This window comes from Gigantopelta aegis, chromosome 6 (genome assembly GCF_016097555.1).
Source record: "Gigantopelta aegis isolate Gae_Host chromosome 6, Gae_host_genome, whole genome shotgun sequence".
NCBI classification, from domain to species: Eukaryota; Metazoa; Mollusca; class Gastropoda; order Neomphalida; family Peltospiridae; genus Gigantopelta; species Gigantopelta aegis.
This window is the reverse complement of record NC_054704.1, coordinates 40,942,095-40,955,144: the sequence shown is the minus strand read 5'-3', so window position 1 is coordinate 40,955,144 and position 13,050 is coordinate 40,942,095. Positions and strand designations below refer to the sequence as shown.

The 13,050-nt window shown below is 32.6% G+C and overlaps 1 protein-coding gene across 2 annotated transcripts in view; it reads left to right on the top strand.

Annotated features, from left to right (window-relative positions):
* Positions 1-13,050, top strand: part of LOC121373895 (nipped-B-like protein) — a 73,180-nt gene that overhangs the window by 38,615 nt on the left and 21,515 nt on the right. For both annotated transcript variants that reach the window (XM_041500694.1, XM_041500693.1), the window contains 12 exons: positions 639-832; positions 1,318-1,420; positions 3,283-3,381; positions 3,741-3,887; positions 4,192-4,326; positions 5,392-5,496; positions 7,970-8,023; positions 10,053-10,164; positions 10,583-10,719; positions 11,149-11,289; positions 12,159-12,252; positions 12,631-12,782. In XM_041500694.1, coding sequence (XP_041356628.1) covers positions 639-832; positions 1,318-1,420; positions 3,283-3,381; positions 3,741-3,887; positions 4,192-4,326; positions 5,392-5,496; positions 7,970-8,023; positions 10,053-10,164; positions 10,583-10,719; positions 11,149-11,289; positions 12,159-12,252; positions 12,631-12,782 — 1,473 coding nt within the window. The remainder of the gene's footprint in view (positions 1-638; positions 833-1,317; positions 1,421-3,282; positions 3,382-3,740; positions 3,888-4,191; positions 4,327-5,391; positions 5,497-7,969; positions 8,024-10,052; positions 10,165-10,582; positions 10,720-11,148; positions 11,290-12,158; positions 12,253-12,630; positions 12,783-13,050) is intronic.

The following is a 13,050-nucleotide window of genomic DNA, read 5'->3' as shown; positions in this document are numbered from 1 at the left end:
AAGTAAAAGGTACTGTCCGGTTTTGGTACCCTGAGCCCTGTGTTACGAAGGGATCTTAGTGCTAAAATCACCTGAAGTGCATAACATAGCTATGCTGATCTTAGTGCAAAGATTTCTTTGTAAAACGGGGCCCAGTACGGTTAGAAAAGTTATTGAACATTGATACTGCATTACTGAATCATAAAGTGTCATAACTTGTTATTAGTAGGTTTGATTACCTTTAATTACATATATCTCTGTTATTATATGTCCATCTGTATACAACATGAACATAGGTATGTCATGAAAGTATTTTTAGTGTTTACGTTTATTTGTTTAAAAAATTGAAAACAAAATCCAGTAGACCAAAGAAAAAAGTTAATTTCAACTAAGTTTCACATTCATCTCATGACTTTGGAATTATAGCTAGTTGAAATATCTGAATCATATTTGTAGCATGTAATCCAAAAAGGTTTAATTAATTTGTTTTTATGCGTGAAATAGTAAGCTTTATTTAGCAGAATTGATGCTTTTGGATTTAATACACTGAACGTTAAAAATATGAAAGCTTAGACGCTACTATCTGTACATTCGTTAGATCTCAGTCAAAATAGTTTGCTTTTTAACAAAACCATGTAAATTTATTTTCCTGCTTTCAGTTTTCCAGGCAGTTCTACATAGCTCAGTGGTTCAGGGATGCCAGTGTAGAGGCAGAAAAGCAAACAGCTCACGAAGCTGACTTTGATGAAACAGAGGCAGAGATGACAACAGAAGTGATGCAGAATGTGGAAAAAAGAACAAGTTTTTTGATGTCTCAAGTAGCAATAAGCAATAAACCATTTTCTAATATCAGGTAAGTTTTGTACTTCAGTGTTTTGAATAAACAAAATTATTACATATTACAATAAACATTAAACAAAAGCATTACATTTAAGACCACACCTGCAATGAGAAAACTTATTGATTTCATTTTCTTTTTATGTATATGTCAAAATTACTAAGTGTTTGCCATTCAATAGCCTCTGAAAATTGTGAGAGTGATCGTTTCGTTTGCGCGTTGTTTGGGTAACCTATATGTTGTTTGCGCAAGATTTAGAGCAGCATTTACTTGGATATAGTGGGTTATGCAAAAAGAAAATGGGTTACCTGGATTTTTGTATGCGTAACCGATAATGAGTCCAACAGATTTTCAATTCTTAGAGGTTTGGCTCTAGTGGTGTTGTTAAACAAAACAAATTTCTCTTTTTATGTATTGAAATTATGGTATATGAAAAAAACTAAAATTGTTTTCAGCTAGATTTTTAAAGTAAATTATAATAAAACATTTAATTTTGACAGACCTTCACCAAGCAAACTTGACTATGAGAGTGCCTGTCTTGTTGCCCGGTATCTGTCATCCAAACGACCGTTTGCCCAGAGCTTTGATATCTACTTGACACAGGTTAGCCTTGACTCTATTCAGTTTTCTTTTAGTTTCGAAGCAGTTCTTCACATGTGAGGTGTGTGATCGCACTTGCGTGCCCAAGTGCACCTTAATTTCAGAAATGTTTTTTATCGTCTACCAAAAAATGTGAACAGTACCAGCCAGCAGTAGTATTTGAATAGGACAATACTGATTCATTGATGGTTCAATATGTGTTATTAAAAAACCCCAAAATTGTCAAATGTTCAAACTTTACTAAAAATGTTTCCTGTGGAATACAAATCACTTGCCTGAAGCTTATTGAGAAAATAATTTTTCTCTCATTCCTATGCATATAGAACAGAGCTGTCCCATGAAAGAAACCTATGAAAGAAATATTTATCCTTCATGAACTATCACGTGCTGGTTGCTTCTTGTTTAAAGACTGACAACTCTCAATGAACACAAGAAAAGAAACAAAAATAACAGCCTCTATATACTACTCAGTACTGATATGAATAGATTAAAACCAGTGGACGTAAACACATTTATTGAGTAGCATGAAAACATAAATACAATCAAAAAGATGGTATCGCACCTTTATTGTAATTCATTGCATTACCTCTGCAGATCTTGACAATTATTTGTCCAAATTTATTCTCTCTGTGCACCAAGGAGAATACAGAGTATGGGCCCAGTTCATTATGAGGAATGATTAGCAGTTTTGATCATCATTTATGAAAAGGAAATTATGACACAAGTATTATTGCGAGGGGAGTAAAATTTTCAAAGACTTGAGATCCACTAAAAGAAAACAAAAATCCGGGGAAAGGTACCAAACTCTGCTTGATAGTGAAATAAGTCAACATTACGAGTTCAGACAACTTGGAAAACATAACCCAAATTCTGTTTTAAACTCTCTATGATATCTGAATACTTTGCATTTTGGAATGTGTGGTAGTTCTATTGAACATAGGGTGATGTGTTGAAGGGTGTGTGTTTTGAAACATGATGTTAGATTATCTAGACCACGAGTGAGCCACAAAACCGAGAAACAGTGATGACATTAAAAGCACGAGGGTCTGTTCCCCAGGAATGTATGCTACCCATAAAAACACTGACCAGGTGTCCTATTCAGTTCTGTGTGTTTTATCAAGCAAAACACCCTGCCAATATTGTAACAGTGATGACCCATTGTATCTTGCCACTCAAAAAACCTCCGTGATAAAAGATAAATGGTTTTTGAGGGGACCTATTGGAAAAAAGAAACTGGATAACATTATGAAAAATAGGCCAAAGCAGCTTACTTAACCGAGAAAAGTCTTACAAACACAAGCGTTAGGACGACGTTGGTATAAAATATTTCGGACCATAATGTCCCAGATAACCTGCAAATGTATGTAACTGAGAACAAAAATGGACAATCACTGAACAGTTGTCGAACACTGAATGACAATCATAAGTTTTCCATCTCCAGTATTCTTTCAAAAAGTACACCATCCACCTCATGTCCTGTGACTACCACAACAAAAAATTAAGAAAAATAAATCCATGTGGCCACAGGAACATTTACAAATCTTGCGTGCAAAACCTGACACAAGTTGACCCTTAGCTGCCTACAGCAATAAAAAGTAACTAGTGCAGTAAATAGGAATCCATCTTCACTGGTTCTTACAGGAACAATTGTTCCATCACTGTAAACATCAATACAAATCAACCACCCATTATTTAAGATTCCGTCGGTGAGTGACCCAGAAAAAGTGACATCGCATGGCCTGAATTGATTATTAATTGCGAAACTAATAACGTAGTTTTTTAATATTGAATTTTATGTTCTTGTTCATAATTTTGTTATTGATTAAATTACGTATCACTGATTTATCTTGATCTATATTATTCAGATTTTGAAAGTGCTGAGTGAAACATCTGTTGCAGTCCGAACTAAAGCCATGAAATGTTTAACTGCAGTAGTTGAAGCAGATCCAGGAATTCTTGCACGGGTAAGCTTCTGTGCGGAAGAAAAAGACAAAAAATACTGATGCTTATAGCTTTTTGTGTCACATGAAGATACAGAATTTTTTATATTTAGTAGTAAACCTGCATTAAAATGAAAAGTTTCATGCAACTGTTTTAATGTCTAGCATGTGTACTAAACTATATTGTCATTCAAAAATTAGTCTGACTTAAAAAAAATCTTTAGTACCATTAGTCTATCCTACCATTATGAGGCAAAATTTGTTGTAACTTTAAGCTAACAATAGTTTTAATTATTTTGGTGAAACTGATATTAGTTGGATGCAATATTAAATTGTATTAGATAATTCTACTATAATATATATTTTTGCGTTCTTATTCTTAGTCTGACATGAAGAGAGGAGTGCATGGTCGATTCCTGGATCAGTCCACATCTGTCCGAGAAGCTGCCATAGAACTTCTTGGAAAGTTCATCCTTATCCGTCCCGAACTCATTCCACAATACTATGACATGTTGTCAGAAAGAATACTGGTAAAGAAAATTTTCATTATTTGTATTGGTTTTTTTCTTAATAGTAACTAGACTATGCATCTTGTTATTCATGTATTCATATAAAACATTGCTGTAGTAGTAATCAAAGATCTGGTTACAATGTATTTTGTACACAACAGTATTCTGCTATCTTCAAAAATACAACTGTAAGTTCTGAGAAATATATTCGCCTTTTATGACAAATTATCATAATAGGAACTCCTTGACTAAGTTTTGTTACAGTTTATCACAATAAACCAAGTTTGAGCTTTTTAAAAACTTTTTATATTGTTTTCTTTTACAGGACACAGGCATCAGTGTGAGAAAACGTGTGATAAAAATTTTCAAGGATATTTGTATAGAGCACCCAGACTTTAACAAAATTCCAGAAATGTGTGTGAAAATGATAAGACGGGTCAATGATGAAGAAGGCATAAAGGTTTGTGAAATACGTTGTTTTTGATGTGGGTTTGGTGCTGCTATCTAGATTGGGAGATCTACCCAGCAAAGTCCTTAGACCCCTTCAGCCTAATCATGTATATATGGTAACTAGGTGACAATTGTGCTAAAAATACGGCCTGGGTTGCCAAACTGATGAGAGCCTAGATGCGGTTTCCTCATGACCAAAATCTATTTTACCTGATGTTATATCTGATCAAAACAGGCCCAGAAGGAGCCCTTCAAATACTTTATTTTACTGTTTGTTGCTTCTGGGAATCCCAGATTTAGGGTTAGTAATGTATGATTATGACATGGAATCCCACAATATATGTATTATTATTTTATGATTCCAGAGATGACCATTAAACAAATCCCAAAATAAAATCCCTTTCATTATTTGGATTACAGAACTTCCAGAAAATCGCAGATAATGAAGTGACATCTTGTTTCTTTTCAGGTTTTCCTTGAATTTTTCAATCAAAAAGAATTTTAGTCTGTTAGCAGAACCATTTGCATAACTGACCATTTTTGTTTTATTTCAATGCTATTACATTTTAAAGGGACATTCCCGAGTTTTCTCCATTGTAAGATTTTTCTGACTAATAAAATATTTCTATGATTAAAGTTACATATTAAATATATTTTCTTGTTTACAATATCAGTGTCTGTATATTCAATGTGTTTCTGGTCGTCTTAATATTTTTAAGAAGCCCAAACTGGATTTTGTCTTCAATAATTTCGTCGTACGAAAAAACTATATTTTAGGAAATAAAATGAAATATAACCTAGTACAAATATTATAACGATCATAAACACGTTTAATATACAGCCACTAATATTTTATGAAGAAAAATATATTTGATATGTAATTACAATCGTTAAAAAGTCTCTGTTAGTCGATAACATCTTAAATATTGCAGCAAACTAAGGAATGTCCCTTTAAAAGGAGGAAAACTTAACAAATGCTTTTATGGTAGGTATTTATTAATAATATGAAAATTTATGGCTGAATACAACATGACTGTTACTTTTTATTCTCAATACTGCATATTGTTTTTCTTAGAAACTGGTCAATGAGGTTTTCATGTTGATGTGGTTTTCTCCGATCAGCACGAGAGAGAAAGATTCAGCAAAACTTGTTCAGAAAGTTTTCAATATCACAGATGTGGTAAGTATATGTTATAATTTTAAAAAGTAAAAGTACAAAATAAGTGCAACATACATAAAAATACAAGAAGTGTGTTCAGTATTTTTTCAATAAGATGGCTGCTTATCCAAAAGTATATATGTGCACGCAGCATATTTTAGTAGTTTATATATATATATATATATATATATCAGGGCTCGCGTTGTTGGTAGCCAAAGGCTAATTTTTAACAAAAAATGGCTAATAAAATTTGCAAGTAGCTAAAACTTTGGCTAAGCCATTTTCTATCTTCTGATATGAACAAACGGTTACATAAGCCATCTGAAACCTCAAACATAATAATACCTAATATTCATTTAGCGTAATTACATATTTTGCGGCCTGTAACAAGAAACGGTGTCATCCAGAATACAGCGTTTGCTTATTTTAATAATCACGGTTATTAATTTTAACGGCATGTGTTCAATATGTATGACAACAAAGATCTGTAAAACATTTGAACCAAATAAAGACTGACAATGTGTGTCAATTTCAATACACAAGCTAATTCAGGGCTTAAGACAAGTAGGTTATCCCAAGCTGTCGATGCGAAAATAGGTCCCGCTCTTAAGTCAGCTGCGATTGCATGTTTCAAGAGACATGGTTGTGGATCTTAAACAATATGATTACACGCAAGTAAATCTTGATGTATATTTGTAAAAAAACCAATAGTTGTTCGCATCAATGAATACTGAACTGCAGTTTCGTTTATTTCTTTTTTCTTTGTTAATTTCGCACCCATAACCGAGAGCACACCTGCAGATCGCGATCGCGGAAAATGAACATGCAGTATTAATACAAATTGCAGTTAAACATACACTGAATAAAATTAGTTTACAATAATCATGAGATTTGTTAGATAAAATATTTTATTATATAACATTTAGTGAAATATCTTAAAATATCAGTGAAATAAAAGTGTTATCAGTCACTCAGTGACGATAACACATTTTAAAGTGAAAATTTCACTATTTCACTCTAAAATGTATTATCTTCTCTGTAGAAAGTGTTATCTTCACTGTAAGAAAGCCGGAACTATTTTGCTGCTGGCATTTTAAAAATAAAGGTAAATTGCCAAAAGTTATATAATAAATAGAAAATTTTATGTTTTTGGCAAATATGATTTATACATCATCTCATGAAGTTTGCAATCATATCACAATCGTCGCGCAAGCGCGACTCGTGAAATATTATTGCAAACTTCACTCGATGAGATATAAATCATATTTGACAAAAAACATGAAATATCCTCTATATATCTGTAAGTCTGTCAGGTGACACAACAAAAGTTAGCTAGATTTTAAATTGATCGTTTCATCATCATTTTATCAAAAAAACATTTCTGACTTAAATGGGATAGTTGTAATACCGTGAAGTCAACAGTTTTTGACTAGGTAGTTTACAAGCTGAAATCGACAACAAGCATTTAACATGACGTAGAAATCAACAACAGCAATAACATGGTACAAATTACGAAACTGTTGGGGGTAGGAAATTGATGGGTTACTTTAAAAAAAAAAAAAAATTGGAATTCAAACCATCATAAAGAATGCTATTTTAAATAAATAATGAAAAAAGTATCGGCTCTCAGATTTTTATTTGAAAAAAAAAAAGGAAAGAAAAAACAACACCCTCCATAAATATCCACCCATCCCCAGATTTTTTTTTACATTTCTTGATTTAAGCCCATAAATCAAAAATCAAAGTAATATATTAACTTGAATACAGTTTTGTAATTCAAATTTCTTCCAGTTTGTACATAATTGTACATTTTTATAAAACTATTTATATATAAAAACTCAATACGGTACTGAGCAAAACAATTTCATCATGGCTAATAAAAATCCCATTTGGCTAATTTTTGGGCTACAGGCATTTTTAAATATATAAGTAACGATTATTCACTAGGTTTTAAATTTGTAAATAGCTCAGTGCATATTTTGGGGGTGAGAAGTTTTCTTTAAATAATTTCAAGAAAGGAATTAAGAGCAACTGCAAAATTATAAATGAGCTTTTATATTTATCATGAAATGTAAAACTGTTACATCCCACCAGTTTGTAAGACAAAGGGATGTATACCATTTACATAAGTGGGGATGTGGGGGTGCAGACAGGGCATTGCCCTCCAATTCTGAAGATCATGCATCCCCCCAAGAAAGCAGAATTAATGTATTTCTGGCCCTCCTGTTGCCAACACACAATTTGTGTAAATAGTTTTAATCATAGCAATGTTTATTAACCATGGTTTCGTTCCAACTGATCTGTTTATTTACAGATGTTAATGTTAAAATGATTAATATCATTTTATGAAAATGTGTCAGTATTTTAGTTACTGCCATATCATAAATATTATCATTTCATGGTCTAAGATTAGTTGACTGATAAAATTGATTATTGTTATTTCTGTTGTATTAAATTTAAAGCTATTATTGTATTTTAAAATTTTAATTTCTAGGTTGCTGCCTGTAAGGACACAGGTTATGAATTCTTTGAACAAATGCTTGACAATGTAAGTATCCTTTCTGTTAAGGGTTTTTTTTTATATGCTCACCTTTAATGTCATATATTATGGTATAGCGTTGTTTGTCCATTTGTAGGTCCATCTGTCTATTACCGTATTTGACCGGAAATAAGCCCATGTCTTTGAATAAGCCCACCTCCGTTTTGATAGCATTTAAGAAATTAGGCCCTCATTCGTAAATAAGCCCACCCCCAACTTCGTCACCTTATAAATAACATGAAATTGCAAGTTTGCTCAAAGTTCATTTAAAAGGTCATACCTCCTGCAGATAATTAAACACAAATGTAACACAATATTTTACCACCAGTGAGATTTAGCAGTCTAACAATAACAGTGTGTAACATTGTTTTCAATTTCATGCCTGCAGTATTTCTCTGAAGTATCCAAGCAAAGTATGAACTAAAAACCAGTGTCTATTTTTACCACCACACTGGGTCCGCAGTTAATGCTAATTAAGCAAATACATTGGCTAAGAACAATACCTTAGATTGACAATTCTTTGCAGTGTAAGCTAGCTGCCCGTGTCAGAAACGTGTGTATAGGCTATTGAGTTTGTTGTTAATTGCTGTTGTTTTAAGTCTTCTCAGCATTAAATTTTGGATGTAAATAAACAGCACTGGTAAGTAATTGTAACATAGAAGGTGTGTTTCTGATAATTAGATACTAGTAAAAAAAAAACAATTTAAGTAATAAACAATTATTATTTATTAATAACAAATGGAACACTAATTAATAGATGTGCTACTGAACGTTTTTTGTTTTTTTCCTAGTTCATTTAAATATTGTTATTTATTTTAATTACAATTATTAAAAAAAATTTCAACAAAACTGGCCCCTTGTCTGGGAATAAGCCCACCCCATGCCAAGCTCACAATGAGTTGTCTTGGCCCCCTGGGCTTATTTCCGGTCAAATACGGTAACCTTTTTTGTCCAGACCATATCTTGGATACCAATGCAATCAGAACCATCAAACCTTGCATGCAGGAACAATTTGGGATGGGGTTATGTCGCATACTGTTATTAGGTCAATGTGACCTAACAAACCGGCCTCGATGGCGTCGTGGCAGGCCATTGGTCTACAGGCTGGTAGGTACTGGGTTCGGATCCCAGTCGAGGCATGGGATTTTTAATCCAGATACTGACTCCAAACCCTGAGTGAGTGCTCCGCAAGGCTCAGTGGGTAGGTGTAAACCACTTGCACCGACCAGTGATCCATAACTGGTTCAACAAAGGCCATGGTTTGTGCTATCCTGCCTGTGGGAAGTGCAAATAAAAGATCCCTTGCTGCCTGTTGTAAAAAGAGTAGCCTATGTGGCGACAGCGGGTTTCCTCTAAAAACAGTGTCAGAATGACCATATGTTTGACGTCCAATAGCCGATGATAAGATAAAAAATCAATGTGCTCTAGTGGCGTCGTTAAATAAAACAAACTTACTTTTTTTACTTTTAACAATTTATTTCACATTAACGTGAATCCTTATCCAAGGTATATCTTCCTTAATCATTTCATATGGGATCATTAAACTGCATGAATGGGGATGGCAATGTGTCGCATACTAGATCACTATAACCTTTTCAAAGATTGAAAGCACATTAATCTAAGGAAATATTGTACAAGCCATATCTTCCTTACTAATTCATGCAGGGCCATGAAAACCTAATTTTCATAGTTTACTGCACATCACAAAAAAACCCCATCTTTTTTTTTAATCACTTGTAGTCTAACGATAGGAATGAGGGAAAAAGATTATTATTGGTGGAAGGGTAATAAAGATTGAAATTGGTGGCTGATCATTAAAAATGATAATTAGGTTGATTATTGATTGTTACTAAATGTTTAAATTTTAAGTGACTGCATTTTAATTAAAAATATTATATTTGGATTGTTTTGTAATCAGGAAATCTGTATGATCTTATTATATTATACCAAATATTTATGTGATTCTGTCAGCCAGTATGCAGAAACTGTTATACTGTTTTATAATGGAAATGAATGGTTCTGTTTTTTTTTCTTCCAGCTACTGAAAAAGGACGAAAATGGTCATTGTAACAAAAGTGCTACTCTTGCCTGTCAACAGATTGTAGATTGCCTCGTAGAAAATGTTCTCACAATAGATGAAAAAAGTGGTCGTAAGTTTACTCAACATTTAGTAATATCCCTGTACTGTCTTCAGTTCTCTGTATGTGCCGAGAACCTTTTGTCCTTAGATCAAGGATAATTATTTCAATTATTTCATTTGAAAGTCTGCAATTAAAAAATGGTTAGTTACCTAATATATTAATATTCATTTCAGCAGTTAATTAATGTCTTCCAGTTGTTTGTGTGGTATTTGTAATTTGCTAACTGAATAGTGTTTCAACTTTTGTTAGATGTAGTAAAGTAAATGACATCTTCTGATATAGCAGATATATTTAATATTGTGCATCTTGGATATGCGTATAAAATGTCAATAGCATTTTCTTGTTTAAAAGGCCTGAATTCTTTTGATATAATCACACCATGTGTTATTGAAACTTATTATCTCATTTAATATTTTTTTGTTTCCAGAGATGCCCGAGGAAAAGTCAGCTAACAATCGACTTGTGTCGTGTCTTTCAACATTGTATTTATTCAGCAAAAGCAAACCTGAACTGTTGGTCAAATATGGAACAACGTTGCAACCATATTTAGATATCAAATGTAGTGTAAGTTAATAGAGTACTGTTAGTCATTAAAGTACTTTTTTTTTTTTTTTTGATTTTCAGAACAAAACCCTGTAATTTGTTTGTGTACATGCATTTCTCAGTAATAAGTTTGAGCTATATATTGGGACTCTTAGATATAATAATTCAACCTTAAGCCACGACTAAAAGGGCAATGCATCTATTGTGATATTTGAGGAGGGAGGTAGGGTGCATCTGTGCCTAATATCTGAGATAATTGAGATAGACATATTTTACCTGTGTATTTAATGCCTGGATGAAGTGGTTTCAAAATAAAAATGAGGATTTGAGGATTCATTTATTTTATACTGACATCTAAAGTTCGGTAAACTAATGCTTTTGACTGTTATAATTTCTTATAAACATACATGACTAAAACCTTATTGAATGAAACTGTTAATATGTTTTCAGACTCAGGGTGACTACCTAGTATTACACTACATAGCACGGATCCTGGAGGCGGTGGTTCCACTGATGGACCATCCTAGTGAATTATTTCTTGCCCAACTTGAAGAAGACATGATGAAGCTGATCCTCAAGCATGGTATGATGGTAAGTTGGTGAATTGTTTTTTTTAATAGAAGTTTTCTACAATTTCAGGATCCTTTAAATTATATATATATGTGTGTATATATATATATATATATATATATATATATATATATAGTAGTGTTTAGTTATTAGCTATCACAGTAATGCAGTGTTCATGAAATACAGTTTGAAAGTTTTTTTAACATACCACGAAACAGAAAAATGTGGAATAATTTTAATTACTGTATCCTATGCTGTGTGTTTTGTACAAAATCTAGCTTGTGTGAATAAAGGGCTCCAACTCGATAAGCCAAGACTAGACAAAACATTTGTCCACGGGGATTTTTATGAACTATATGTCAAAAGTATCCAAACTTAATTGGAACAATAATGTATTTATATCCATGTAAAATGTTCTTAAAACAAACTATAGTTATGAGACTTCTTTTCAAACTATTTTAACCTCAAATTTTAATGAAAACAATTCTTATCATAATCATTTGCAATCAGAATTGTAGTCCAATCTAACAGCTCTTTATGGGCACCCACAGAACTGCATAACATTTATGAACAAAGGATCAACTTTCAATGTGTAATCAACAAACGTAAAGAATACATGCAGTTTTTTTTTTTAATGAAGTGAAATGTATTGTGAGCTCTTGGCACTTATTATTAGTACCAACAACTTTTTTTTTTTTAACAACATTGTTACCTTTCCCAGGAAACGTCCATAGATACTGGCAAATAACTTAAAAATACAAACTCTATTGCTGGTGCTTTTGTGAATTTTTCACTGGTTGCTTGAGAACACTACTGTTATTGTTATCCAGTTGATGTTTATTATTTTTATGTTAAATATTTACTGTACTCATTATTGGTTATTGTTTCAGGTGCTGCAGAGTTGTATTAGTTGTCTTGGTGCAGTTATAAATAATGTTAGCCACAACTACAAACTCGTCAAGGATTGCTTTCAGAAGTTCTTTGGTAAAGATCCCCTTTCATTTCTTAAAATAGATTTATTATATAATTGTATAGAAAGAGTTCATAAATTTCTAAGATCAAGCATTCATTACTTTGTCATTTATGGTTATTTAAATTGGCAGTCGAAAAGATTTGTAAAGTAACATTGTCATATTATTTGAATGTTACCAAATTGTACAGATTTATCTCATTTATTGTATTGGTAAGTGTGCCTTGTTACAGATCACTGTAATACATTTAATAAATGGGACGATGTCAATACTTTTGTTGTTTGACCTGACATTTTAATTCTTTTTAAAAAGATAATTTTATGTTTAGATATTTGAATTTTTATTTAATATTTTTTATTGTTCTTACCATTTTAAAATAAATATTTTCTAGGTGTGTTGACGAAGTTGATGGCCGACCACACAGAAGATCCACACAATCCCACACTGAGGGCTCGGAGACCGATGTTATTACGTGCCATGTATACAGTCGGTCTTTTGTGCAGGGAGTTTGACTTTGATCACAAGGACATGGGTGAAACAAAGGTAAGAAAATAAACTTATTTGACTTTTTTTTTAATATTCTATAAGTTGAACTGTTTATTATTAACAAATGTCACTTTAACTTTGTTGTCCAATTCCATACATGATCAATTTGTGGATTCACTGGCATAGCCATGATTTTATATTTGGGGGGAACCCACACTACTATGTATGATTTTATAAAATTTAATTCAGTTTTTAAAAAAAGAAGTTGATTGGGGGAGCATGTCTCTCCTCTCTCTCCTCCCCCCCCCCCCCCCCCCCCCCCCCA